Source organism: Sceloporus occidentalis, unplaced genomic scaffold (genome assembly GCF_023333645.1).
Source record: "Sceloporus occidentalis isolate IW3139 unplaced genomic scaffold, rSceOcc1.0.p SCAF_10, whole genome shotgun sequence".
Taxonomy (NCBI): Eukaryota; Metazoa; Chordata; class Lepidosauria; order Squamata; family Phrynosomatidae; genus Sceloporus; species Sceloporus occidentalis.
The window spans coordinates 8,120,212-8,147,791 of NW_028316990.1; the positions used below are offsets into that span (position 1 = coordinate 8,120,212).

At 43.1% G+C, this 27,580-nt stretch overlaps 2 protein-coding genes across 3 annotated transcripts in view; one reads left to right on the forward strand and one right to left on the reverse strand.

The window, feature by feature from the left end:
• Window positions 1–2,785: 2,785 nt before the first annotated feature.
• LOC149305797 (carbonic anhydrase 5B, mitochondrial-like) lies at window positions 2,786–26,486 on the reverse strand. Of its 2 annotated transcripts, none has more exons than XM_089476712.1 (7): window positions 26,351–26,486; window positions 17,261–17,458; window positions 10,366–10,484; window positions 9,155–9,250; window positions 8,830–8,892; window positions 8,192–8,347; window positions 2,786–5,545 (listed from the first exon to the last, which is right to left on the reverse strand). In XM_089476712.1, exons 1-7 carry the CDS (start codon window positions 26,484–26,486, stop codon window positions 5,336–5,338), a joined length of 978 nt encoding a protein of 325 aa, XP_089332838.1. In that variant the 3' UTR covers window positions 2,786–5,335. The 2 variants fall into 2 exon arrangements, with proteins under 2 accessions (XP_089332838.1, XP_089332839.1); XM_089476713.1 differs by lacking the exon at window positions 26,351–26,486 and adding an exon at window positions 19,256–19,422.
• Window positions 19,618–27,580, forward strand: part of LOC149305798 (protein BANP-like) — a 177,127-nt gene continuing 169,164 nt past the window's right edge. The window contains exon 1 of the mRNA XM_089476711.1: window positions 19,618–19,643. The gene's annotated coding sequence lies outside the window, so the exon portion shown is untranslated. The remainder of the gene's footprint in view (window positions 19,644–27,580) is intronic.

The following is a 27,580-nucleotide window of genomic DNA, read 5'->3' on the forward strand; positions in this document are numbered from 1 at the left end:
GTCTCTTCCAACTCTATGATTCAATGTGTTGCATAATGAAGAAGGGTTTTCTCTCTTCCAGCCTCAGCTGTGGAACGCTGTAAGGGGTGATCGGTGTATTCTTTCCTTTCTGAAAGAGGAAAATGGGAGCCCCATGAATAGCTTCCAAAAGACAGTCCATTTCTCAGAATCCCCCAGCCAGAATGGATACTGGGTTGTAGTCCCCAAAAATATTTCCTCAAAGCACTGTCCTTGTCTGATTGCAGCAGCAGATGCCGAAAGGGCAGAGGTCCCTTGGGAGTTGGCATGATTCCGGTGGCTCTTGAGCTCCAGAGAACATCCCTTCCAAGTTGCAGCCCTCTCCATTTCTCTTCCTTGTACCATGCTGCGGCACATGAACCGCCAACTTTGCTTTTGGCACAGGAGGCTACAGAAGAGCGCCCAGCCTCCCAAGAGTTAGCATTCCTGCCAGCTGTTCTCAAGGGGCAGAGCCATGCCAACAACACTTTCAGGATTCTCCATGGACTTTGGATTGCAGTGGCCTCTGGTTTTGCTGTATATGGCACCATTAAAGGATGCTTTCAGAGTTAGATTCCGAGCTTGGCCAAAAAACACACTGGGTGACTTTAGCAAGTCACATTCTCTCAGCCTCAGAGGGTGGCAATGGCAAACCCCTATGAGGAAATGTGCCAAGAAAACCCCATGACAGGTTCACCTTAGGGTTGCCAAAAGTCGGAAGCAATTTGAAGGCACACAACAACATATGGCTACCAGATCTTCAGGCCCTTTGACCCTCGTTCATTTTGTTGTTGCTGTGTGCCTTCAAGTCGTTTCTGACTTGTGGCGTCCCTAAGGCCAAACTATTCTGGGTTTTACTTGGCAAGTTTCTTCAGAGGGGGTTTGCCATTGCCTTCCTCTGAGAGCGATAGCCTGTAACTTGCCTAATGTCATCCAGTGCATTTCATGGCTGAACAGGGACAATTCAGACTCAGATCTAATGCTCTCACTGTAAAATTCTGCCTGTTTTTCAACCGGCCCGTTTCATTTGTCCCTTTCACAGAAAAGGGTTAGGGGATTATTTCTCACAGGGAGCTTTGAAGTCATAATGCAAAAGGTAGAAAATAGCAGCTCTTGACTCCTCGTCCTCTATTACCTCTGCATTCAAGCCACCGAACCTTTGAAGGGGATTTGATTATAAAAATGAGTGCTCCATGTGCTAATGCTCAGACAAGTGGAGTTTGTCATATCAAAGGGACTCCTTTCTTCCCTGTGGCACAACTACACTTCAACGTAAAGTGGACCCAGGGCTGAAAGATAATGCAGAAGCAACTTGTGGTTGCTTGTTCCAAAATGTATTTACTACACTCAAATACAAGGTCTCTTCTTCTATCTTACATCTGGAGCAGACTAACCTGCAAGAGATTTGTTTTAAGACCTAATCCTACAGCAGACGGTTTTCATGGAACTAAGGACACTTTTTCCTGATCCCAAAGTATCTTTAGTTTTGAAAGTTATCTGTTTAGTGCTTGTAAAGGTGTGTGTTTTTAAAAAATAAATTGTTCCTAAAACTCATGACACTGTTGGAGAAGTCACAGGTTGGCTTTACTCATTGCAGTGTTTCAATATTGACTTGTTGTCTTCTATGTTATTTTCATTATTTCCCCCCCAAAGAGACTTGGGATTGGTAAGCGAATGGCAAATTCTTGCCCAATTACTCTATAAATTTCCCCCGAGAAGTAATTTGAATAAAGGAAATAAAAAATTATTCACCAACTGGGTGACTCTGTCCCTGCCTTTTGAAATATAACATGGCATATTTTAATGTTTTTAACTGTCATACTTCACATTGTTTTAGATGTTTGAGTCCCACTTGGGAAAAGGTGGGATACAAATGATGTGAAAACATAAAATAAAACTTCCAGCTCGATCCTTATCTTTGTGAGGCACAGATTAGTTGGAAAGCAGGGATGTCTGTGAGGGTTTCACAAACACACAAAAGCTCAGCACCATTCCCATTAATGGTGGGAATCATGTCCCTCACCAGATATTGTTGGATTGGAGCTCCCCTAAGGGTTTTCCTGAGCTTTGAGATCTGCTGGAGTGACCCTGCTCAGGCCAATACACCGAGGCAGGATCCAAGAAAGATATTGGCAAGCCGGAGAGGATCCAGAGGAGCCAGCCAAACCAAAATAGTGAAAGGTCTGGAAACCACCTATGAGGAGCAGCTTCGGGAAATGGGTATGTTTAACTAGGAGATGAGATGGTTAAACATGATGGCCATGTTTAAATGTTTGAAGGGATGTCATGTTGAAGATGGAGCTAGCTTGTTTTCTGCTGCTCCAGAGCAATGGATGCAACTATAGGAAAAGAGATTCCACCTCAACATTAGGAGGAAGTTCCTGACACTAAGAGATGTTCGACAGTGGAATACACTGCCTCAGGGAGTGATAAAGTCTCCTTTGGAGGTTTTTAAACAGAGGCTGGAAGGCCATCTGTCACAGCAAGTGCTTTGTGTATTCCTACCTGGCAGAATGGGTTTGGACTGGATGGCTCTTGGGGTCTCTATGAAGACATGTGCAATGGAAAGCCATGACTTGGCTCACAGACCCCACAGCAAGATATCACACCATGGTCTCAACGTGTTGCCTTCTGATCCAAACTCAGAAATTCCAATGGGAAGAAGAGAGAAAGAAAGACCAAGTTTTGGCCCAGGCAATCCAGCAACCGTCCGGATCTTCCCTCAGAAGGCCCCTCAACACTTTTAAATAACCAGCAATTTGTAGTGTAAAATATGCTCAGTAGACAGTTTGCTTGGTACTTTTTATAGTTGCTGCTCAAGCGAACAGGCAAATACAATGGTATTCAAAACAGCGTTTGCTTTTGGAGTACATGTTTCGTGCCGTCCAAGAGCATAATGAACCGTTACATTATTCTTTAGTGAATACGGCTCTCGACACAGTGAGCTAGTGTTCTTCCGTGCCAATGCAATTCAGGAGAATTTTTATCTAGTCAAAGGCTCTCTCCATACAACGAAACAGTCCATTTTCCCCCATGAAATGACTTCTAACAACAGAAGGCAGATGTTCACTAATATGAATTGTGTTTAACCAATTCACTATCTCAAAGTGTTTTAAAGTGTAACAGCTTGTATATTCTTTTTGCCTAGTATTCTAAACCTGGGGGTGGGGTGGGGAAATATATTAATCCCACCAAAATCCCAACATTGCCCTATTATCTAATCTGAAGCACATTTAACATGTTTAACGTATTAGAAGCAGGAATACAGAGTGCATAAAGGTATAAATTATAAATACATAGGCACAAGAACTAGCCGAGAAATAAGCTTCATTAAGATAAAGGCGAGTCAGAGACACAAGCCTGAAGGACAGAAGTTGAGCCCGTCGTTGAAATGTATTCCATGTGCTAACCTGGGTTCAAAAGACACTGCAGAAATAATCCAGTTTAAGACTACTTTAACTGCCCTGGTTCAATGCTAAGGATTTCTGGGAACTGTAGTTTTGTGAGACACTGAGCCTTCTCTGTCAGAGAGAGCTCTGGTGCCACAATAAACTACAATTCCCAGGATTTCCTAGCACTGAGAAAGGACAGATAAAGCGGTCTCGAACTGGATTATTTCTGCAGTGTGTTTTCAACCCTGGGTGGATCACCCAACACCATCCCAGGTGAAACAAAGAAAGCTGTTATTTCCTATAATGTAACAAAACCATTATGTGCACCAAACCAAGCTCATCTCCTTCCATAAGAAGTGAGAATCATGTGGCCCCCCAGAAACTGTTGGATCACAAGTCCCAGCAGCCCTAGCTAAAACAGCCAATGCTGGGAGCTGCAGCCCAATAGCATTTGGAAGGCTACATGATTCCTAGCCCTGCCTCAAAGAGCCTCCCAAAATAAATTATTCTGAAGACCTCCGCAATGACATCAGCCATATTCTAATTCCTAGCCTTGCCTTAACACAGTCTCTCAAAAGAAAATTAGTCTGAAGACATCTGTGTTGGCATCAGCTATATTCTAACGTCTGCCAAGCTCAAGTTATATTTGGCATGAAAGTCCGCTGGCCCATATCCTCGCAGAATAGAAGCTCTGTGCTTCTCCAATGGAATAAATGCCCAAAGCTGGGGCAAAAAATGAGTCAGAACCAAACAGTCATATTGGGAAGAATGTGAGATGTATGCAACGACACACATGTAAACAATTACACATATGTAAACAGAAACAGTCATAGCAAGCAAAGCTGGCAGAAAATGCTTTCCATGTTACCCTGTCATTTTGTAAAAATGTTATCTGTGAAGTGTTTACATATCCGTTATGTAACTGTTCCCATAAAGTTTACAATGCACTTCAAGTACCAGCTTAAAAAAACACAAAGCTGTTAACAGAGAGCTTCCCAATCCTATTATGCTATATTTGAGCAAATCTGAACAAGACTTTAATGCAAAAAGCTACCGATTGATTCTGGCACATACCAGATTTCAGAGCAGCCTCAGCAGAAGAGACATACAGGCGTGTTATCGACAGTACATGCGCATAAATGCTCTTATTTAAAGTGTGACTTAACAGACTGAAAAAAGATCTGGTTTTTTGTCTCCTAATAAAGTGCACATGTGCAAGTCCTAACCACTTCAGTATATATACTATATGTGCACACTAAGAGCCCTATTGTATACCTTTCTGTTGAACCTGATCCTGTTATGAAATTGTTTCCAAGTAAGCATACTTATGATCATCCTCTGACATCTCCTTAAATCCACTGATTCAGGGAAGAAGGCACTTTTAGTGTGTTGTCTGGATCCAAAGTATCTACAACAAAACAGCTCTGCTGTGCACCAAAGATAAAGCGAACAGGAAGATAACTGCTATAATGTTAGAGCTGACACAGTTCAGAGGTAGATAGTACTGGGCCACATGGGCCAAGATAAAGACCAGATCGTTCACAAAAGTAAAACAATGCCATATTTCCTAAAAGAAAGCTATGCTTTGTTGATCTTCTTTCTTTGAATACATCCTTCTGGGCACATCTTTTGCCGCTACTCAGCTTGTGGAGCAGAGGAGTTGCCGGGAGAAAGAAAAGGAGATACAGAGAAGTCTCCATGGTGAACAAGGCTAGGAATTCTAAGTGACACAAGTTTTCAATTACTCCTGGGAGAAAAGATTTAGTCAAAGCAAGTCCTTGTAGTACAGAAGAGACAGACAACTAGAATGGTAAAGGACTGGAAAACCTCCACTTCCCTTTAAAGTGAATGACCCCAAGTTTCTAGTTAGGCTTCCAGAGCTACTCTGTGTTACACATGGGGTGAAGATAACTTTTGTCATCCCTTCCCTCCCCTAGTCCACAGCTTTAAAGATACACAGTCTCTTTATGGGGGACTTGCTCATGGGTCTGGTAGATTGGGTCCTTCGATCTTGACAGAAGGTTCAGCCGGTGCTGGGTTGGAAACGACGCGCGCACGGTACGATCCATGATGGGTTGAAGAGGACGGAAGTTGTCCACCATCCTCTGCTCTTCCTCTCCGACAGGTGTGAAGAGCAACATTCGAAACACCTCAAGCTGCCAGGGAGAAACAGCAACATAATCATCATCATCATCATCACCATCATAAAATAATATAAAATCAGGAGAGACGTGGGCAAGAACTCAGATTGGTTACTCCCCCTCTTTCCCTCAAATCTTAATGATTTCAAGTCAAAACATTCTTATGCTGACAGCTTTTTAGAAACCGAGTGAGATGGGCTTTTAATGCTATGCTATGCTGTGGGTTGTATAGAGTCTTTTAATGGACTTTAGATGTTTTGCCTTTTAAATAATTTTTATATCTGTATGATTTATTGATGTTCTTGCATGGTTTTTTTAAAGAAATCTGTATTGTTTTTAAAATGTTGTAAGAAGCCACCTTGAGCCCCAATATTGGGGAGAAAGGTGGGATAGAAACGAACAGAAGAAATAAATAATAAAGGAATAATGGTTTGGTTCTCATCCAGACAGGAAGCTGATAGGAAAAGAATCAACTGTTATTGTAGGTTTATTTTTTATTTGTGACCTGCTATATTTTATTATTTAATGTTCATATGTATTAATGTGTATTATGTTAAAGTATTTTTATAGAATGTATGCCATAGGCAGGCTTATTTTATTTAATTTTATTCTATTTTTAACTGATTATATGTAAAGCACTGTGTAAATTTACAGCACTCTATAAATAAAGCTTAATAATAATAATAATAATAACAACAACAACAACAACAACTCTTTTGATGTGGTCCTGCATCTATGGACACCATGGACTGCCACAAAGACAAGTGGGTTTCAGAGCAAATCTAGCCTGAACCTCTCCCTAGGAGTCAAAATGACTAAAATCAAGCTGTATTTAGTTGTTGTGTGCCTCATTTCCAACTCATAGCAGCCCTAAGGCAAACATATCATGAGATTTCTTCCTGAAAATTTGTTCAGAGGTTTGCCATTGCTTTCCTCAAAGTCACCAAGTGCGATTTCATGGCTGAACAAAGATTCAAATCCTGGTCCCCCAGAATCCTAGTCCAATACTCATTAATCATTAATACATATTTGCTTTCTGAGGCAATGGTACTCTGAGCATATCATGAAATGACACGATTCATTGCAAATGATCACCCATAGTGAAAGCAGTAGGAAAAGAGGGAGACCACTGTACTGGTGGATTGACAAAGTCAAGGAAGCTACGGCTGCCCTGAGTTTGCAAGGCCTTTGCAGGGCTGCTAATATCAGAATATCTTGGAGGTCTCTCATTCAGAGAGTCCCCATAAGTCAAAGCTGACTTGAGATAGCAATTAATGACAAATCTCATCCACAGATGAATAAGAAAGACTAGCTGTTCTTTGCCATCTGGAGACAAATACCTGTCCGTATCATTCCCAGCTGGTCATTGCTGAGAATGTGATGAGTCCTAAACTTTCACAAGATAGTGATATCCCATCCCTAAGCCAATCCCTCTGCATTCTTCACCTGCTTCAAATGTCAGTTTCCTGGCTTTGTAAACTAAAGGCTCAGTGCTACCATAATGCTTAAATCACAGATAAGCAGTAAGTGGAGCCTGTTACCGTAACTCTAAAGATCCTAAGAGTACAGCAAAAGAATGGTTTAGTTTATTCAGATAAGCCCTGCCACATCCCAGGGTATCTATGACTCTGTTGTTATATCCCGGAAAGAAACTTAAACGGGACTTGCTCTGTAGTCTTCTCTCTTGCTCTATATTTGTGTCAGCTTGGATTCTATTAGCCAGTTCAAATCTTTTTTTTTAATGTGAGAAAGCAGGCATGGAAGGCCAGGATCGGATTGTTAGCTCTCCTTTCTTCTCCCTGAACCAGCAATCTTGCCCCCTCCAGCCCTAAAAACAATCTAACAACCTTAAGTTTTTGGTCGGTTTTTCAGGATATGTGGCCATGTTCCAGAAGAGTTTATTCCTGACGTTTTGCCATCATCTGTGGCTGGCATTATTTCTCTGAAGATGCCAGCCACAGATGCCAGCAAAACGTCAGGAATAAACTCTTCTAGAACATGGCCGCAGAGCCCGAAAACCCACAAAAAACTATGGATGCCATCCATGAAAGCCTTCAACTTCACAGTCTCACAACCTATTTTGGAGGACTGGGAGAGCCTCTGGAGCAGGTTTATGTTGTCATACAGGACTGCAGCAGGAGGAAAAGGGAAAGAACATCCTATTTCCATAGGCATTGGACTCCAAACAACTATTGGATTTTGGCCTCTATTTTTTTTTTTTTTACTTAAAAGAACATATGAAGGAAGAAATTAAGCACAAGTTATGGTTTCACATTCTGATTTGTGACCAGTTCTGAGGCCTGGTTTGATTACTGAGGTACAGTACTTATCTGTGGCTCAGGAAACCAAGCTGAGAGTCAGCATTTTGTTTGTAAAAAGAAAGATGTGCAATCTAGCTGCACAAACAAGCCCTTGCTATACTGCCAAGAAAAGGATTAACTGACAACAAAAACACCTTAACAAAATGTAGGCTTGTCATCATATTTTTTCTCCTTCTCCTGATTTTTGATACCTTTCCCTAATGAAGAAGCCAGTGGAGTTCCAAAAGCTTGCACAATGTATTTTGTGCACTTTTGGTTGTCCCAATAAAGGTATCGTTTTGAGAATTTTGAATGTTATTGTATTTTGCAAGTATAGATGGTAACTTTCCATTTAATGTACCTGATCTTCATCAACCTCAATTGCCTTCTTCTTGATGATCCACGTGACAGACTCTGAAAGCGGCGGGGTGGTCAAAGACCCTGAATACGTCCAATAATCTGGGCACGACGGCAGCAAGCAGGATGGGTCAAATTCATCAAATTCGACAAGATCATCCTAGCAAATTCAATCATCAGGGCCAAGATTAGTCTGGGTTATTTACAGTGTGTTCGTCTGCTTGCAACACTAGCCTTCTTAAATTTTAACCAGCAAATGTGAAGAGAAAATACGTAGAGTTCCCACTGCTTACTCTCCTCTCTATGATTAGAAAGCTCACCTTGCAGGGTTTGCGTGTAAGTATATAGAGGTCTGAGTCAGCCCTTGGCCTTATTTTGGGCAGCCCCTGGTTCCCTTCCCCTTCCATGACACATCTTTCTGTACCATCAGCTCTCACAAAAAAGATGGAGGGATTGGCAGTCAGACAATATATACCTAACTGTGTATTTGCCAATATACATATATGCATGTTTATGGGAAAGAGGTGAGGGAAAGAGGGAAAAAATCACCCCACATTGGTTCACCCCCATTTCTAGGACTTCTTGGAGAAAGACAGGGAAATAATGCATATTCAGACAGTTCACAGTAAAACTTGATACTACCTTGTGTTTAATTGATGGCAGGGCATCTACTAACTTCTGCAGCCCACTGTGATTGGCTCCAAGCTGTTCAGGCAAAGACAGAAACAGTACATTTTTACTTGGTATATCCAGAGATTTAAGGTTTTGCTAAAGCCCACACAATACTATTACAGTATTATTATGTTTAAGGAAGAAGAAGTGAAATGTCTGTTGGTACCCTAAATGGGTTTGTTCTCACAAATTTTCCACGTCAAAACAGGATTATTTAAACTGTATTTTTTTTTTGGTCTCTACATTTTAAAAACAACTGTTGAGAATCGATATTTCAATTTCACAACCGTCGTACCTTCAGAAAGACTCCAATCACTGCCAAGCCATTATCCTCCATTAAAGCTTCCTCAAAACTTTCATATTTGCAACAATTCCAGTGTACTAAATGTAGCTGGAAGACACAAAGGAAACACATTATTTTTTTACAGAGTGTAATGAATTCAGTATAACCCTCAAAGATCTCACAAAAGGATTCCCAGGACTATGATGACCATTAAAGACAGCAACTAGCCAAATCTGTCTGCATGCTGACTGGACACAAGACTAGATGTTTGCATAGCCACACGGTTCCTGGGAACTGCATTAGATATACAGGCACAAATCGAATTTAATGTTAGTGGAGCGGAAATTACCTCACTAGCTCAGTTGGGCTGGTTTGCAGATTTGCAAAAAGTGGTTGTGCAAAGCAAACTATTGGATACTGTCCTGGCACTGACTTTGAAAATGTGGAACCACCAGCACAACATTGGTATAACTGAAGACAGTGGCATAACGTATGCCCGGTCTCGATTAAGAAGCAGAGTCCTCCTTCCAGTCCATCTGCCTTGGTCCAGACCTCAGAGGGAGAGAAGAACTGCTGGACCTGGTCCCCTTCCCCACCACCCTTCCCTTCTCCTTTTGTGTCTTTTTAGATTGTAAGCCTGAGGGCAGGGAACCGTCTAATTAAAATAATAATTGTAAGCCGCTCTGAGAGCCTCTAGGGTTGAAGGGTGGTGTATAAATACCATAAATAAATAATAAATAATAACTGAACACAGCTGGTGTATTTCACCCCAGGAATTGAAATGACTATTACTAAAGGGGTGGGCAAGTGCAGTGGGTCTAGGGGCTGACTTTCTGCCGCTGGCAGCCTCCAAAGACCATACAGACCGGGAAGAAAGCCAAAAAAGAAGAAACCGAAAAAGAAACCAAACACAGCAGTGGCCAGGTATTCTGATTTTGAAAATATATCTGTATCTCAATATACACATACATATTTTATGTCACACGGTGCATCAAGCCGTTTAACATCAACTTACTTAAAGGTGAACCCCCGCTCTCAGGTCCTATGGGAGAAGCAAAGCCATGTTTTTTCTTTGACCAGTAAAAGGGTGGGCCAAGGAGCCCGGAGAAGCCAAGGGCCACACTTTGCCCTGTCCTGCCACGTCTCACTGCGATCCAATAGCCTAGGATCGAGTTTCTGCGACGTTTCAAGAGAGGCCCAACCCTCCTGGTTCTTCCTCTTACCTCTGCTGGGAAGACCTTGCAGTCAATGGTGTGTTCTGAGCCCCATTCGTTGATGGCCCCCCAATGGAAGTGGAATTGCTTTAGTCGGTAATTGTTTTCCAAAGGGCCTCCGGTAATAACTGACCATGAAAAAAAGAAATGCATTAGGAGACTGAGGCTTAGGTTACAATTCTGTATATACAAATAAGTCTCGCTGAACCTGATAAGACTTACTTCTGAATGGAGACATCTATAAGGACTGTGCTGTTACACATACATATGCACTCCCTAGGCTAAAAGCAACACAGTCCAGAATCAATGCAAGTGAACCGGCCCCTTAGTTCAGAAGCATCTGACAAGTGGGGCAAAGATAGGGGCAGAATCTTTGGCTTTCCTGAAACGATACAGATTTGGTAGAAAGAGCATGGATGGTGCCAACAGTAACAGCACAAAGGCAGACAGTATGGTTTTGAAGTGGACTGTGAGCTGGTGGAAGGAAGGAGGATGCTATGAGACTGACAGGAATGTCATATCCACATGCTTCTAATTCCAGGGTAATTAAAACTCCAGGCGTCCAGGGCCCAATTTTCAGTTCCCAGGATGGCCGGAGGTCATACCAGCCTCCCAAACAAAACCAGAAGTCTGCATCTATTTATGTAAAAGCCCTTTGAAGGAGTTTGTGGCAGGCAAAATGCAGATCACTTGGACTTGGCATTTCTAATTTGTTAGCCCATTTTCTTCAGGAGGGACGTTGGGAGAAAGAGTGAAGGGGGACGCAAGAGTGCAAATACAGCCCTGGGGCCATGTGTGCCCATCAGCTGCATGACTCTGACTGCCAACTAAAACTAACGTCTACTGCAGCCTGGCACTCTTGTCTACTCAAAATGGTGGTCATGGACTAGTGCCAATCTATGAGCCATCGGATGCCAATCTCTAGAACAGAAAGAAAAAAACAATGCTAGCCAAGAGGCACAAATATGGTACCACTCCCTGGCACACTGGGGAAAAACTGCTGGTCTCCCACATCAGACAGCTCTAGGAGCACTGTGTTACACAGCACAGTTGAAGGTCAGCAGGTTGAAGAAACACTGATCTATGTTTTATGGGGAGGAAAACCAGCAAGGCTTGAAAACTCAGGACTTGGGTAGACAGTACGCCTCTGCTTTTGCTAGCAAGTGCCTCTGAGCTGGCTCACTGTGATATTACTGGGTGCTTACATCCACATTACCCAAACATAGTCTCCTCTCCATGCTGATACCATCATCTGCCACAAAAGCCACAGCTATTCTTGGGAGTTCTTATTGCACAAACACACATCTTGCATGCTTACATGGAAGGCAGGCACACAGATTACAACTCTATCTCTATCTAATTTAGGATCCTCAGGTTCATAGATGATCGTTTTGATTCACAACTACAGACCAATTACTGGCTCGGCAACACATGCATCCTTTTGACTATTCTGCTTAGGAAATGTTAAATTCTATATAAAGATTTCAAGGATATCAATTAAATAATTGTTGCTATAATGGCAACACTTGTCCTTCTCTGCTATTCCTTCCTTTGACACTGAGGCTGGTAACAGATTTATCCCAAATGCCAAGTGCATCTGCTGGATACATTTCAGCCAAAGGTGGGATTCATGCTGCGCTCCAGGTGCTGTTGGACTGCAAATCCTAGCACAGACAATGCTAAGGAATGCTGGGAGTTGCAGTTCATCCACATCTGGAGGGCCACATGATTCCCACAACTATTTAAGAGAAGACACAGAATCCAAGCATGGCAAATATTTTGTCTCAAGGTTTCCCCACCAGCTCAATTGCCTCATCTAGACAAATCCTTATGGAAACACCATCTTACATCTCCCACAAATACAGTATGTTTTTATTGCTAGGATGGCAGCTGTACCATTTTCATGGCAGATTATGAATAACCCAATCAGATTTTTACATTGCCCTAAGGAAAGTGCAAGGAGACTTTAATAATTTTCTAGCGTCATGTTCTTTCCACCTATTCATCAAAGTGGACACGAACTCATCTACAAAGGATAGTATCTCTTTTACTTCTCCACTTCTTTTCCAGGGTAAGCACAGAAACATATTTTTAAGTATTTGCAGGGAGAGGAAAAACACAGCAGAGAAAAGGGCTGCATATGACTGCCCTCTTGTGATGAAAAGGCACTTGTACAACTAACTAATGTGTGCATATCATTTTTTAAAGGTAGTAGTGCTTTTCAGAGAAAGGAACTGATAAAACCACCTCTGAGTATCTCTTGCCTAAGAAAAACCAGTGATAATCATGGAAGCACAGTAAGTTGGTAAGCAACTTCTAGGCACATAGACACACACAGTGCATGTTGTTGTTCTATGCCTTCAAGTCATTTCTGATTTATCACGACCCTAAGGCAAAATTATGATGGGCTTTTCTTGGCAAGATTTGTTCAGAGGGGGTTTGCCTTTGCCATCATCTGAAGCTGACTTGCCCAAGATCACCCAGTGGGTTTCCATGACAAAGTAGGGATTCGAACCCTGGTCCCCAGAGTCATAGTCCAGTGCTCATGGCGGCTATTATTTCTTAATTATTTAGCACTATTTTCTTTTGTATGTGACCAACAACTGAAAGTGCCATTTGAACAAATGTTCATGTATGTATGTCAAGGCAGAATACTTGAGAGTCTTGCCAGTCCTCATTCCATTACGCTAGCCTAAGAAAGTAGAGTCAATTTTGCATGTTTCCTTTCCTTGATGTTATTAACAAGGGAATTGAAAAGAAGCAATACATCCTACGATACAGCTATTATCGGCCTACTCTCGAGTCTCCTTTGATCATTTCATTTTATTTCACTTAGCCCCAGGGGTCTAAGGCGTCAGCTGCTGAGACAGTGCCTAGGCTTTTGAATTTTGCTATTCTCACTGACGGCTGTCTGGTTGTTATGATGTTCAATGTACTATTTTTACAAATAATTGATCTGTCTTAGATACATTAATATGCATTAAGGTATGTTTTTACTAAAGCGTGCATTTTAATATGATAGTTCACAATGTTCGGCTGAACGCAAACAGAGATGACGTCTGAGCTTTGACGGAGGGTAAAGCTTTGCTAGATGTAGATCTGCTCGATCCTCCACTCCCTTCATGTGCAACTTACCTTTCTGCCATTAGGAAGCCCCTCAATGTCCATTCAGTGGTTGAGGAAAAATGAACAGGGGATCTTTTGGCTGATTTCCTGCAGCTGGGTTCATTAAAACAACATAATTGTTCCAAACCTCTGCAATACCCCTGCAAAGTCCAAGAGAATGCCTTCTTTTGCATGAGTCTAACTCCAAAAACATAGCTGGCTTTTGCCTTATTGATCCCTGCCCAACCCCTGCAGCTAAATGTCCAGGACAGTGGTCACTATCACAAAGAAGGTACTGGATTCCTCCTTTCTGCAATGACCAGAAAAGTGTATGGGCAACCATAATGTAACTGAGATTCTGGCCTTAAAGACAATGAGTAGTTCCTAAACTTTTCATTAAAAAGAGACAGGATTTAGAATGTAGCTTCTTTTGTGGCACAGTCTCCCAGTTCACACAAAAAAGTATTGATAAAGAGAAAAATACCAAAGAGTGCTGGTGCCTCACAAAACTACAAATCCCAAGATTATGCAGAATGGAGTCAGGGCAGTTAGTGGTGTCAAACTGCATTCTTTCTACAGTCTAGATTGACCCTAAGATTATAACAACACTATAAGCATAGTATCAATCAGTAGATGGCAACCGTTTACATGCAACATGACCATTATTATTGTCTGCCCAGAACTTTGATTTCTCAATTTCTATTTTGCTTTACTTTCATACTATGTCCCCCAGCAAAACTAACCTCACCTTTGGCATGAATCTGATTTGGATCTTGTGTTGAATGCAGCATTTCTGCATCTTATAAATCTCATATTCCTCTATTCAAGCTTCCTGCATTGTTCTTCTTTAACTTTTAGCTTTAAGCCATTCTTGTTTTGCTTTTTTCCTCTTCTCTATCTGTATCTGTTTCTATTTTTGCTGAATGCAGAAGCAGGGAGAGAGAAAACAAAGGAAGAAGAGAGCACCAGAGGCAAATGAGAAAGAAGAGTAAATTAGGCATTAAGGACTCAGAAAAAACACAAAATGAAAGGATGTAAGAAAACAAGAAGCATTTGTTAATTTTACTTCTAATTCTAAAGAATGCTACACCACTTGGGGTGCATCTACAGTGTAGAAATAATGCAGTTTGACACCACTTTAAATGTTGTCGCTCCATCCTATGGAATCATTTGTAGTTTTACAAGCCTTCTCTGCCAAAACTGCAAACCCCAGGATTCTGTAGGATGGAGCCATGGCAGTTAAAGTGGTGTCAAACTGCATTATTTCTACAACTTAGATGCACCTTTGGATGTAACACAACTTTATATAGCACATTAATATATCTAGAATTCAAAGATACAGCTGTGTTAGTCTGTAGAATCAGTACGTAGAGAAGTCTTGTAGCACCTTTGAGACTAACTCAAAGAAAGAAGTTGTTGCCGGCTCACGGTGCCAACTTCTTTCTTTAGTTAGTCTCATAAATAAGTATCTAGATAATGAAAAGGAAAAGAGGGTTGTTAGGCACCACAAAATTAAATTGTTTATAATAGTACCATGGACTGGTACTGATTTTAGAACAAGCATAAAGACTGGCAGTATCCAAAAGAGGAAAACCACAAAGAACCTGTGAAAGCAACTGAAAGTCTCCAGAGCAAAGGTATCTCCATGTTATGCTTAGAAACTTGAGCCAGAGAGTGTTTGGACAGAGAATGCGGAGGAACCGGAGGGACAGACCGCCCTTGAAGCCAGCCACAGTTGCGATAATCATCGGATGGGACTTGTTAATAATAGCCCACTGTGCCATTTCTCTTTGCAGATACTGAAGAACAATGTACAAAGGTGTAGGATGACAGGGAAATTGAGCAACATCAGGTTGCCCAGAGAGGCTACCTCTATGAAACAAGACCAGTTATTTCTGTTAAACCAACTGTCAACCTTTCTCCATATTTTTCTCCATTTATAACAAATGAGAAGCCTGACTGAGAAACCTACACGCATGAATGCGGAGACCGGTGGTCACCTAGCTAACTGGATCCAAGCAAAAAGCTGTGCCACTTACAACTTACTAGTGCCAAAAATAACCCATGTGCTAAAACGATTCACTTTGGGGCCAGACAACTTTTCAGTGAATGGTTTTTTGAGGTCACATCCTACTTGCTTAAATAGTTCACAGTCACTGCAGCATTACATGCAGAGAGAGAACTTTGCTTCAATGAGCTAATATAGCTCTTTAGAATAAATTCAAACTTTATTGGAAGAATAGAGGGGTTGCTGTGCTTTTTTCCAAAAAGGGAGCTGTTACAGTGCTATGGGTTCAGTTGCACTCAATTCCCATCGGGTTTAAATAATTCCAAAGAGAATAAGAGCAGAACAAGCTTAGCTAAAAAGTGAAAGCTTATCTTGCCTTCTAGGTGTTTTCAAGAGCATTATTCAAAAGCTTATCTGTTAACAACAGCCAACATGATAAGCAACCTTTTATTTCATTAACATTTAATGATGGCGTTATACTTTTCACTTGAGAAGACGAAAGCATAAAATTTACTCATGTGCAAGCGTCGTTGCGTTTCCTTTCCTGAAAATGGACAGGTCAATCGTGAGGGAAAGGTGTCAGGGTCGACTGCTCTCCATCCCAGCATGCCAAACGTCAACTGTTCTTTATCTATGGTTCAATCCACTTTGTGGAAATAATCCAGTTTGAGGCCGCTTTAACTGCCCTGGCTCAATGCTAGGGAATTCTGGGAGTTGTCATTTTGTGAGACATTTAGCCTGCTCTTTCAGAGAGCTCTGGTGCTTCGGAAACAACAATTCCTAGGATTCCCTAGCGGTGTCAAACTGGATTATTTCTGCAGTGTGGACCTATGTCAAAAGAGCAATAGCTAGTGAATGCTGGAGTCAGTGGGTGAATTCCTGAGACACAACAAGCCAGGGATCCATGGGAGAACTAGCTTACTGTGCACAATTAACAATGCTAAATTGACCATTGAGCTTTATTCTGTGGCTTGTTTCTTCTGCCTTGCTAATGCAAGATAGCTACCCATTCCTGGTTTTGTCTCCTGGTTATGCTGGCTAGGGTTGCTGAGATTCTCAGTCCAACATATGGAGGGCTACTTGATTTTCATTCCTAATCCATAGTGAAAGTGACTTGAAGACTCTGAACATAAATGCTAAGTATTAATTAGTTCAGAGAGAAGATTTGTTTAAAATTGCAGTATTTAACCATTCTTACAAGAACGGATACAAACAGGAATATTTGTTTTGGCCTACATTGGCCCTAGCTAGCATAGCAAATGGTAAAAGGTCAGAACAGTCGCAGCCAAAACCTCAATTGCCCACCTCAGGCTAAAAGACATTTTCAAGTTCTTGCTGTGTGTCTTCAAGTTGTTTCTGACTTATGGTGACTCCAAGGAAAACCTATCATGTGGTTTTCTTATCTGAACCAAAACGGAATACAGTAGTTTTTGGGTCTGGAATAGAAAGGCTGAAGCCAAAAAGAGAGTTTGCTGGAAAATCAGGAACTTGACTGTGGATTTCCAAATTCAGCACTTGTGTTATCAATAACATCATGCTCCCTCTTGCAAGCTAACAAGTCAACTGTTACGTTTTGTTTGTACAAAATATGTAGCTCAACTCCTAAGTATTTATGTACAGCGTGATACAAAAGAGATCATTCATGCAACACGTAATTGCTGGCATTTTATGACAGAGGACTCAGTTCTCTGAGATGCCAGTAGTCTCTAAGCTCAGCATTTGCACAGGCGACAAGAGGACTCAGGTGTGTCCAGAGGAAATCGCAACACAAGTTGTGTTAGCTGGGCTTACTTGATTTGTCTGCGGTGTCCTCAAACTCCACCAGGAACGAGTACCCGTTGTTCCACATGTGGAGGCAAGTGGCGGGATCGTAGCGTATTTCAAGGGGCTTCAGGTGAGGGTCGTAAACACTGTCTCTCCACTGGATATTGATCGGAGATTGCCGACTGCCCCCAGGAATGGTGATCGGACTCTGCCACAACGGATGCACTGCAAGAAGAGGACATGGACAGTGTTATTCACAATGCCAAGTGCTGTAGGTGATATTTTGGAGGAAAGTAATAGCAATACACCTCTAAGTATCCCTTGCCTAAAAAACCCTGGATGCCCTAAATAAATAATAATAATAAAACTTGGACCAGATCTGATCTGATCTGGGAGGCTAAGCAGGGCCTGCTCTGGTTAGTACTTGGATGGCAGTCTGCCAAGGAATATCAAATTCTGGAGGCTCTATTCCAGAGGAAGGAACAGGCAAAACCACCAGAGTATTCCTTGCCTAAGGAAATGCTATGAACATTTATGGGGTCACCATGAGAAGTGACTTGAAGGCGCACAGACACACTAAAGAAAACCCTACAAAATTAATGGGGTCATCATTAATATGGGGATGATTATTTGGCAGGGGTCTTTGGGGAAGGGCTTTTTCCCAAGGGGTTCATTTTGGGGAGAGCTTTTAGGGGTCCATGGGGGTCTGGGGAAAGGTCTTTTTCTAAAGTGTTTATTGGGGGGGTCTTTTTCCAGGGGTTTATTACTGTGGGGAGGGGGTCTTCTCCCCAAGTGGCTTATTCTGGGGAGGACTTACAGTGGTCTGGTGAGGTGTCCTTTTTCTAAGGGATCTTTATTGGGGTGGTCTTTCCCCAAGGGGTTTATTATTTGGGGGGGGGGTCTTCTCCCCAAGGGGCTTCTAATTACTTTGGGGAGAGGTGCTAGGGGTCCATGGGGCAGTCTGGGGAAGGGTGTTTCTGAAAGGTGTTTATTTTTTGGAAGAATCTCATTCTTTTGGGGAGGGGGTCTACTTCTCCCCAAGGGGCTTCTACTTATTCTGGGGAGGGATGCTAGGGGCTTCTGGGGCAGTCTTGGCAAAAGTCTTTTCCTAAGGGGTTTATGGGGGGGGGTCTTCTCCCTGAGGGGCTTCCAATTCTTTTGGGGGAAGGGTGATAGGGTTCCTGTGGGGGTCTCTAGGGGGAGAGTCTGGGGAAGAAGGGCCTTTTCCCAAGGGTCTTCTTCATTTGGGAGGGGGTCTTTCCGCAAAGGAGCTTCTAATTCCTTTGAGGAGGGGTGCTAGGGGTCTGTGGGGCAGTCTGGGGAAGGGTCTCTCTCTAAGGTGTTTATTTTGGGGAGGGGTCTCTTCCCAAGGGGCGTATACATTTGGGGGAGGGCTGCTAGGGGTCCCTGGGGCAGTCTCTGGGCAGAGGTCTTTCTCTAAGCTTTAGAGAGCCTTAGCCTGGTGTTTCTCTTGGGGAAGGGTCCCTTCCCAAGGGTCTTATTCATTCTGGGAGAGCGTCTTTCCCCAAAGGAGCTTCTGATTATTTGGGGGAGGGCTACCAGGGGTCCCTGTGGGCATTCTGGGGAGGGGTCTTCTTCTCCCCAAGGGGCTTATACTTCTTCTGGGGAGGGGTATTAGGGATCCCTAGGGATCTCCAGGAGGAGAGTCTGGGGAGGGGTCTTTTCTATATTATTGTGGGGAGGGGTCTTCTTCCCCCCAAGGGCTTAATATAGTCATTTTGGGGAAGGGGTACTAGGGGTCTGGGGAGGGGTCCTTCCCTATGGGGTCTTTATTGGGGGGGTCTTCTCCCCAAGGCTCTCATTCTTTTGTGGAGGGGGTCTTCTTCTCCCCAAAGGGGCTTCTACTTCTTTGGGGGAGGGAAGGCTGCTAGGGGTCCCTGGGGGCATTCTGGGGAGGGGTCTTTCTCTTCCCAAGGGTTTTCTTCATTTGGGGAGGGGGGTCTTTCCTCCTCCCAATTCCTTTGGGGTCTCTGGGGAGGGGGGTCCCTGAGCCAGACTCACCTCCCTCCCGGAGCCGGTACGAGGCGCAGGCCCCCAAACTGCACCAGGGCCTAAGCCCGAGCCAAAGCCTGGGGCCTCGCCTGCCTCCCAAAGCCGGCCTCAGGCGGAGGGAGCGGGTCAAGAGAGCCGCCATGGCGCCCTCCGTCCTTCCTCCCTTCTCAGCCCCGCCGCCACTCCCTCCTCGGCCTCCTCCTGGCCAGCTCTTTCTTCCCCACCCAAAGCCCGGCCTGCAGTGCCTGCCTGCCTTCCAGGGCAAGGCTTCAGAAGAAGAAAAGGAGGGACGCCCTTCTTCAGGGCTAGCATTTTGTTCCTGATGACGGATGGTGGGGCTTCATGGCTCACATTCACCATCATTGCCTCCAGCGCCAGGAAAAAGAGAAGACGAAAGGTTTATCTCTTTCTTTTACAAATCCCGCCTTGCTCCCAAAGTGGGACCCAAGGCGGCCAACACTAGCTAGGAAACATAAAGCGAAATGCCAACAAGTCTTCCCCAGGGAGGTACTAGAGAGTGTGGCCTATGTGGGTTTATAGACTCATTTATGTTGTTGGAGGCCTTCAACTCCTTCCCAACTTAGATAGATAGATAGATAGATAGATAGATAGATAGACACATACACACACACACACATGTTTGGTGTGTGTGTGTGTGTGTGTGTATATATATATATATATATATAAAAGTTGGGAAGGAGTTGAAAGCATACAACAATATAAATGAGTATATAAACATATATTTGTGTGTGTATATATATTTGTGTATATGTGTTTATGCACTTATATATATTGTTGCATGCCTTCAACTCCTTTCCCACTTTTATATTGTGCATATATCTCTATGCATACACACACACACTATATATATATAGAGAGAGATATATCACTATATATCTGTATTGACGACGCATTGTCCGTTTCAATTATTTTAACAGTTTTGTTTTATTGTTACTGTTTATAATTGTGATTTATTGGCTCTGGGGGGTCAGAGGGGTTCTGGGGCACTGGGTTTATTGCATTTTAATGTTTTAATGTTGTTAGCCGCCTCGATCTTAATGGAGAGGCGGGGTATAAATATTATTATTATTATTATTATTATTATTATTATTGTAAGCTGCCCCGGTTGTGTTGCACACAGAGACGGGATATAAATAATAATAATAATTGTTATATATAACTTTCATTACTAGTTATATTTTTATATTATCAATCGTGTCTTTGTGTTTTGTTTTGTTTTTCTTCTTGCATTGGAATCTCAGTTTGACAAAACATGGAGCGGCGAGACTTTTCAAAGTTATTATAGGATTTTTTTCTATTGTAAGGGGGTATATATATATATGTGTGTGTGTGTGTGTGTGTGTGTGCAGTTTTTAGAAAGGGCAGGCATGCTTGGCTGTTGCAGAAAGAGCATCCTCCATAATGTTTGCCCAAAGTAAATTAGGGAAAAGGGCAAGATTATCATTAAACCTATAAGAGACATTGCGTTCTTCTTTATCTGTGTAAACAGTCGTGGAGGACATAGCATCTCTCCAAATTTCCCTTCCACGGTGGAGCTGACATTAACAGATACTACTAACAGATGTATGTTTCCATGCACCAAAAAGACAGTGTAGGAAAAGTATCAGGAGAAAGCTGGTCCAAAGCTAACAAAAAGAGAGATTCCAAGAGATGCTGAGAATCATAGCATCATAGAGCTGGAAGAGACCCCAAAGGCCAGCTAATCCAAGCCATGTCATGCAGGAATACACAGTCCAAGCACTTCAACAGATGGCCATCCAGCTTCTGTTCAATGACATCCAAAGAAAGAAATCAAACAATTATAATCTTTATTGGACCAACCAAAACACACAATTACATGTTGCAAGCTTTCCAAAAGTCATGCTGGCTTCTTCAGCACTCAAAGAGGAGAATGGAATTGAAGATGTTAGTCATAGGCTGGCATTTTCTGCTTCTGATCTTAGTTCAGATGTTAGGGAGGACTATCTGCAGGCTGGCACCTCGAGGTCAAGGAAATTTAATGTTCATTTGCAATTCAAAGAAGATGTTTCCTTGGAATCCATCATGTTTCCTTTCTTTGTGAAGCCACAGGCTCCTATGTAGGTAGAGAACACTGAACATCTCAAGAAATCTTCATGTTCTGCATCAGGAAAACTTTATCTGGTCTAGAGGCAAAGCATGCTAGTCAGTCCCAATATTAGGGGAAATTGCTTTGTTGGAGGCCGAAGCCTCCGATGGCAAGGTCCCAGTGTGCTGGCTCTTTCCATAGGATTCCCCTGCGACGGCTAAAGAAGGAGACTCCAACACTCTCCAAGGCAGCATCTCCCACTGTCTTAGCATCAGGAAGTTCTTCCTAATGTTTTGGTGGAATCTCTTTTCCTGTAGCTTGCAACATGTAATTGTTCATTCTCTGGAGCAGCAGAAAACATCCTTGCTACATCCTCAATATGACATCCCTTCAAATACTTAAACAGGGCTATCATGTCACCTCTTAGCCTTCGCTTCTCCAGGATAAACATACCCAGCTCCCTAAGTCTTTCCTCATATGGCATGGTTTCCAGACTATTCACCTTTTTGGTCACCCTCCTTTGGACACTCTCCAGCCTCTCAACATCCTTTTTGAATTGTGGTGCCCAGAAATGGGCACAATATTATTCCAGGTGAGGCCTGACCAAAGCAGAATAGAGTGGCACTATGACTTCCCTAGACGCTGTACTTCTCTTTTCCTATAGCTTCAATCCATTGTTCTGCATCCTGTTCTCGGGAGCAGCAGAAAACAAGCTTGCTCCATCCTCAATATGATGCCTTTTCAAAAAACTAAAACAGGGCTGTCATATCACCATAACTGTCTCTTCTCCAGGCTAAACCTACCCAGCTCCTTAAGAGGCCAGTCACACTTATGTTTTTGTACAGAGAGATTTGCATCTTTGAATCGATTCAAAATCGATTTGCCATCCTCACTACCCGTTTTAAGCCAGCGAAGCTCTCTCTGGCATTTAAAGTCTGAAGTTCCCATTCGCCACCGTTCCGGATCAAAATGGAGGCACCTACATTTCCTGAACGGTGGCTGCGCGATCTCAGTCGTGCATCATGTGGATGCCATGCCCCGATTCCGCTCCCAGGCTGGCCTTAATGGCCAATATGCACAGCCCCTGAGACACTATTGTGCATCATTAGGAGTGGTTCTTTCACACTTCCCCTGAACACATGAATTGGGAAATACCTATTCATGGATTCAAGCATCCGTGACTTGAAAATATTCCAATATATATTCCTATTATATATATAAATTTCAAAAAGCAAATCTCAATTTTGCCATTTTATATAAGGAACACAATTTGACTGCACCACTGAACATAATGGGACTTGAGCAATCAAGGATTTTGGAATCCATGGTGGGTCCTGTAGGCTGTAGCCAAACCCCAGAAGATACCAAAGGCCCACTGTATAGTGCAACTTCTTGAGTTTCACATGGTGTCTCCAAGTTGCAAAAGAGCTGTGGTTAACCCTAGCTGAATGGATGGGTGCATTCGTAACATAACATGGTACTGTAAGGTGAAATACATGCGTGATGGATGACTTTGCTGTCCTGAAAAAGGAACCCCAAAGGAGAGGCCAGCATGGAACTGCTGAACTAGAAATCATCTGAGGAAGTAGACTGAAGTCTATGAAAGCCATGTTCTAGAAGAGTTTATTCCTGACATTTTGCTGGCATCTGTGGCTGGCATCTTTAGAGAATGAAGGCCAATGGCCACCTTGCCATCTTCAACATCATCGGTTTGCTTGGCAGAGTTCTTCTGCCTGAATGTCACTCTTTTGAACCAGGAAATTGTCAGTTTCCAGTTCGCTGAAACCTTCATCCCTTTCATGCAACATAAAAAGTATAAATAGAAAGGCAATTGTTTTTGTTTTCCTATTAGCTCCTGTCCCCACCCTTGCAAAGAATCCGGAGTGAATGGTGCGTGCAAAACGTCTTAATGCTGCAGGAGCAAGAGAAGATGTTGAGCCATTTGGAGCTGGTTCTGAAATCCGAAAAGAGGGTGGGGTGTGGGGTGATTCATGAGGTGTGGTATGCCTCCCGGCCTCATGCAGAAGCCAACTCAGGACAGAGTTTGGTGATCTTACGGTTGGGGCTACAGCTCCCCAAATCCCCCAGCAGCATGACTCTTGTGGGATTTAGGGAGTTGCAGTCAGCCAGTGTGGCATAGCACTGGACTATGACTAGAGACCAGGGTTCGATACCCTGCTCAGCCATGGAAACCCATTGGGTGACCTTGGGAGAGTCGCACACTCTCAGCCCCAGAAACCCCTGTGATAGGTTTGCCATGGAACTCACTGGGCAGCCACCTCACAGTCAACTTTGAGGTGACTGATGGCTTAGTGAGATGGATTTTAATTTTAAAACAGGGCTTCCCCTTATGATCTTAGACTTTAGACAGGCTCATATGGGAGGAGGCAATCTTTCAGATGTCTTGGCTCCAAGTCAGGATGTTATTATAATAGTTGTGTTTGCTTTGTTCCAGCAGTGAAACCTGAAACGTACACAGTACCTGGCAGACCCTAATCCCATTAAGTTTACATCCTCCTTTACTTCAAATGCAGACTTTGTGGCTTCACCATCACACCAGTCTTCCTTCTCTTCTTGCCCCAATCTCCTGCTTATCAGCTCTCCTTAACAGCTCTGGAAAACCCAAAAGCTACAATTGAGGAAGGCAGCCAAATCTACCAAAAAACCCACTGCCTTTAAATCCTTTATTCTGAAGCCATGCAATCATCCTCATGATACCGAACAGCCCAGTCTCAAAGGAATCTCTGGCCCAGCTTCAGAATTTATAGAGGGAGAAAACAGACAGAGGATATGTTCCTGTATGTTTGTTCCTCTATCTATTGCTCAAGATCTCCAGCTTTTTTTAAGCAACCAGATGACGGGTGCATCCAGACGGATTGCAAAGTCCTAGGTTCTGTTCCTGGGATTAATGTGGCTTTCCTTTGCATTTCAGAAATGCAAACTGGTCAGATTGAACTCTTCTTTTCTTTCACAGTGGAGACACAAAAGACTCCAAATCTTTGTTGGGCAGGTTGCAAAGGCAGTTTCCTTTCCAACGAATGATGCCTTGGCCAACCTGCGACGAACTTGGATGAATCATTCTCAATATACTGGGAGAGCGCCAAGAGGTTTTCTTTGATATTTGGTAGGAAAGTTTTCCAGTCTTGGAAAAAAGGCTATATCCTCTGCCTCAGCAAACCCTTTGCTACTGCTTCTGCCTAACATTTCAATAAATCGGTGATGTCAGATGCTCCAATTTCAGCAATACACTTTATTGCTGAAATTGGACCATCCCCTGACGTCAGTCGCTTATTGAAATACCAAACAGGCAGCGGCAGAAGATTTGTTCAGAGCCTATTTGTGATTATTGCAGGGCTTCTTCTCAACAAATATTCTTGTCTACTCTGACTGGTACAAGACAACAAAATTTGGTTCATTGTCACAGTGTACAAACAGAACAGGGTTTACTGCAACAATTGAGATGTTTTAAGTTTTTGGACCACATCTCCCAGATTCCTTCAGCTGGCATGGCCACTGAGTGTGGTGGCTCTTATTCCAAGCCACTTTCCATGTGTTTGAACCGGGTGAAAAACCACAGTCTTAATGTACAAGTGTCTGTATCATTTGCCAGGTATCTCTCTAATTTGCTGTATCGTTCGCACAGCCGTTATTCCACAGGCAGACCCTTCCTTCAAAGCATCCCATTCTAGATGGGCTTTAAGGACTGCCTGTCACTTCCTTGGTGCCGCTCCGTGAGCAAAGTATTTTACAACCATCAGCTCACTCCTTTGCATGGCAAAACTGGGGTCCTGCATCTTGCAGTGTTAAAGACTGCTCAGCTTAGGCTGGCAAAGGATTACTTCCCTCAAGGAGACCCAGGGGTTGTCTAGACAGTAAAAATAATCCTGGAAGAATGTGGGAAGAATCTGTGCCGTTCGCATGTGCCAGTACAAGTTGCTGCTTAGAAAAACCTCCCTCTTCCTCCTTGTGCGTAAATGTCTGACCACTGGGCAACGCTCCATGCCACTGGTGAAAAAGGCTGCAATTCATAAAAGCTTCTGCCAAACAAAACCTATTAGTCTTTAAGGGTCTCTGTCTTTTCTCATCCTACTGTTGTGTTGGGTGCCGCCAAGTCATTTCCAACTGATGGCAACCCGAAGGCAAACCTACGATGGAGTTTGGCAAGGATAGTTCAGAGGAGGGATTCAAAGATATAGCCATGTTAGTCTATAGAATCAGTACGTAGAGAGATCTTGTAGCACCTTTGAGACTAAATGAAAGAAAGAAATTGGCAGCATAAGCTTTTGTCAACTTCCTCAGGTTCATAGAGGAGGTTTGCCATTGTCTTCCCTTGAGGCTGAGAGAGTGTGGCTTGCCTAAGGTCACCCAGTGGGTTTTGTGACCGAGTTGGGAACTGGACCCTGGTCTCCAGAGTCATAGTCCAAAATGCAAACCATTTTGTTATTTTGGTGCCTCCAAGTCATTTTTGACTTATGATGACCCTAAGATGAAGCTATCAAACCACTAACTCATGCTTAATTGCTGTACATACTCATATTTAAGTCTAGAAATTTAGGTCAAAAATGGATGCAAAAAAACTGAGTCGACTTATCCATGGGTCAGTGCAAGTACTGTATCTTAACTCTTATTTAAAAGAATGAACCATCCCCTGAAAAGCAAGAGTACAAACTGTCCTGGAAGCATCATCCATCCAGCCTTAAGATTAAGCACAAAGAGTTATGTCTGCTAGAATTTAGTAAGTTCTTTGACATTGTTTTGCTTTGCTTCAACCTTTAGATCCTTTGCTATATTCCCCTAAATTTTACCCTCGGCTTATCCACGGGTCATAGCAAAATCCATAATTTTGACCCCCAAAACTTGCCCTCGATTTATGCATGAGGTCAACTTATAGTCAAGTATATGTACCACTCTTAACAAGAAAACTCTGTTGATACCTCCCAATGCCAGCAATGGCTCTTTCATGCCCAAGCCTCCCATTCACATAGGTGCCAGTACTGGCTGTTTGACTAGGCAGGATAAGAGGCATGGATACTTACATGAAGCGTATCTGTTTTTATGACAAGCAGTGACCAGGGTGCATTGCCTCGCTGGCGTCCGCTGCTGCTGCCATACACTTTTCAGCCGCTGGCTCCACTGTGCCATGCTTGTTTTCCTCAACAGAAGGAGGACCATTTTGGACCAGCACCAAGACCTCTGGCTGGTGGCTCTATGGCCACAAACGCTCCGAGTGTTCAGCACTTCAATACAAATAATCAGTCTCAAGAGTGTTTGGGGATTACCGGTCCTATTTATGAACTATTCCGATCATGCAAGGGCACACCCATTCAGGGGAAGAAAAAAGCCAAACAAATAGTTAAAATTCAACCTAACCCTTTGCAGCATTTTTGACTGGTTCTGAGTTTTGGTGGAGGGGCAGGAGAAACCGGCTGAGCCCCATAGCTCTTCTTCTCCGAGTTTGGGATACAACATTTGCCCCTGAGAAATGGTTTGTCAGTCTTGACGTGGCTTTGGAGTCCTCCATGATGCTTTGGTATTCTTGTAGGACTTGTTTTTCTCCTGCTGGTGACAAAGGAAAGCAAGAGGGATGGGGTGGCTTTTGGTGTCCATGCTAAGCTCTTTATGGACGGTAAACAGCCAAAAGGAAGGTCAAGCTTGTAAAGAAAAGAGGGGACTGGGTGCGAATGGTCTCTGTTGCAATATTGGCAGGGGAGGAAGGCAAAGGTTGTGTCCACACTGGAGGCCCTGTATGCCGCTGGACATACCTTTCAACTGTCCGGTTTGGTGGACAGTCCTGTTTAATTCTCTGCTGTCACACTTTTCCAGCTGTTTTTAAAATGTCGCAGCTCTTCTCTCTTCTTTCCTCTTGCTTTTTTCCCTCTTTGTTCTTAGCTTACTTCCATTGCTGCAGACTCAGGTCCAAAACGCACTCTATAAGTACATTTATTTAGCTGTTCTATGGCATTCAGAACAGATGAGAAAGCCTTATCAGAGCACAGATATATACACTTGTCCCTCCATATTCGCTAGGAGTAGGGGCACAAGATCCTTACGAATATGGAAAAACCACAAATAACAAAACCCCCAAGTTTTTAGACCTGAGAGGAAATCTCTCCAGGAATCTCTAGGTCTTCTAGGGCAACTCTGGGGTCAACGTCCGACAGACGCTGACCATAGGACTGCACCAGAGGCGCTACAAATGCCTAGTAGAGTGTCCTCTCTAGGTCTTTCAATGCAATTTTTAGTTGAAGCTGACCACAGAGTTGCGT

Coding starts and splice junctions, on each gene's coding strand:
- LOC149305797 (XM_089476712.1), bottom strand. CDS start 26,486: ATGGTCCTCCTTCTGTTGAGGAAAACAAGCATGGCACAGTGGAGCCAG. Junction 10,485..17,260: donor GGACACCGCAGACAAATCAA/GTAAGCCCAGCT, acceptor TTTCATGGTCAG/TTATTACCGGAGGCCCTTTG. Junction 8,893..9,154: donor TGATTGGAGTCTTTCTGAAG/GTACGACGGTTG, acceptor TTGCCTGAACAG/CTTGGAGCCAATCACAGTGG.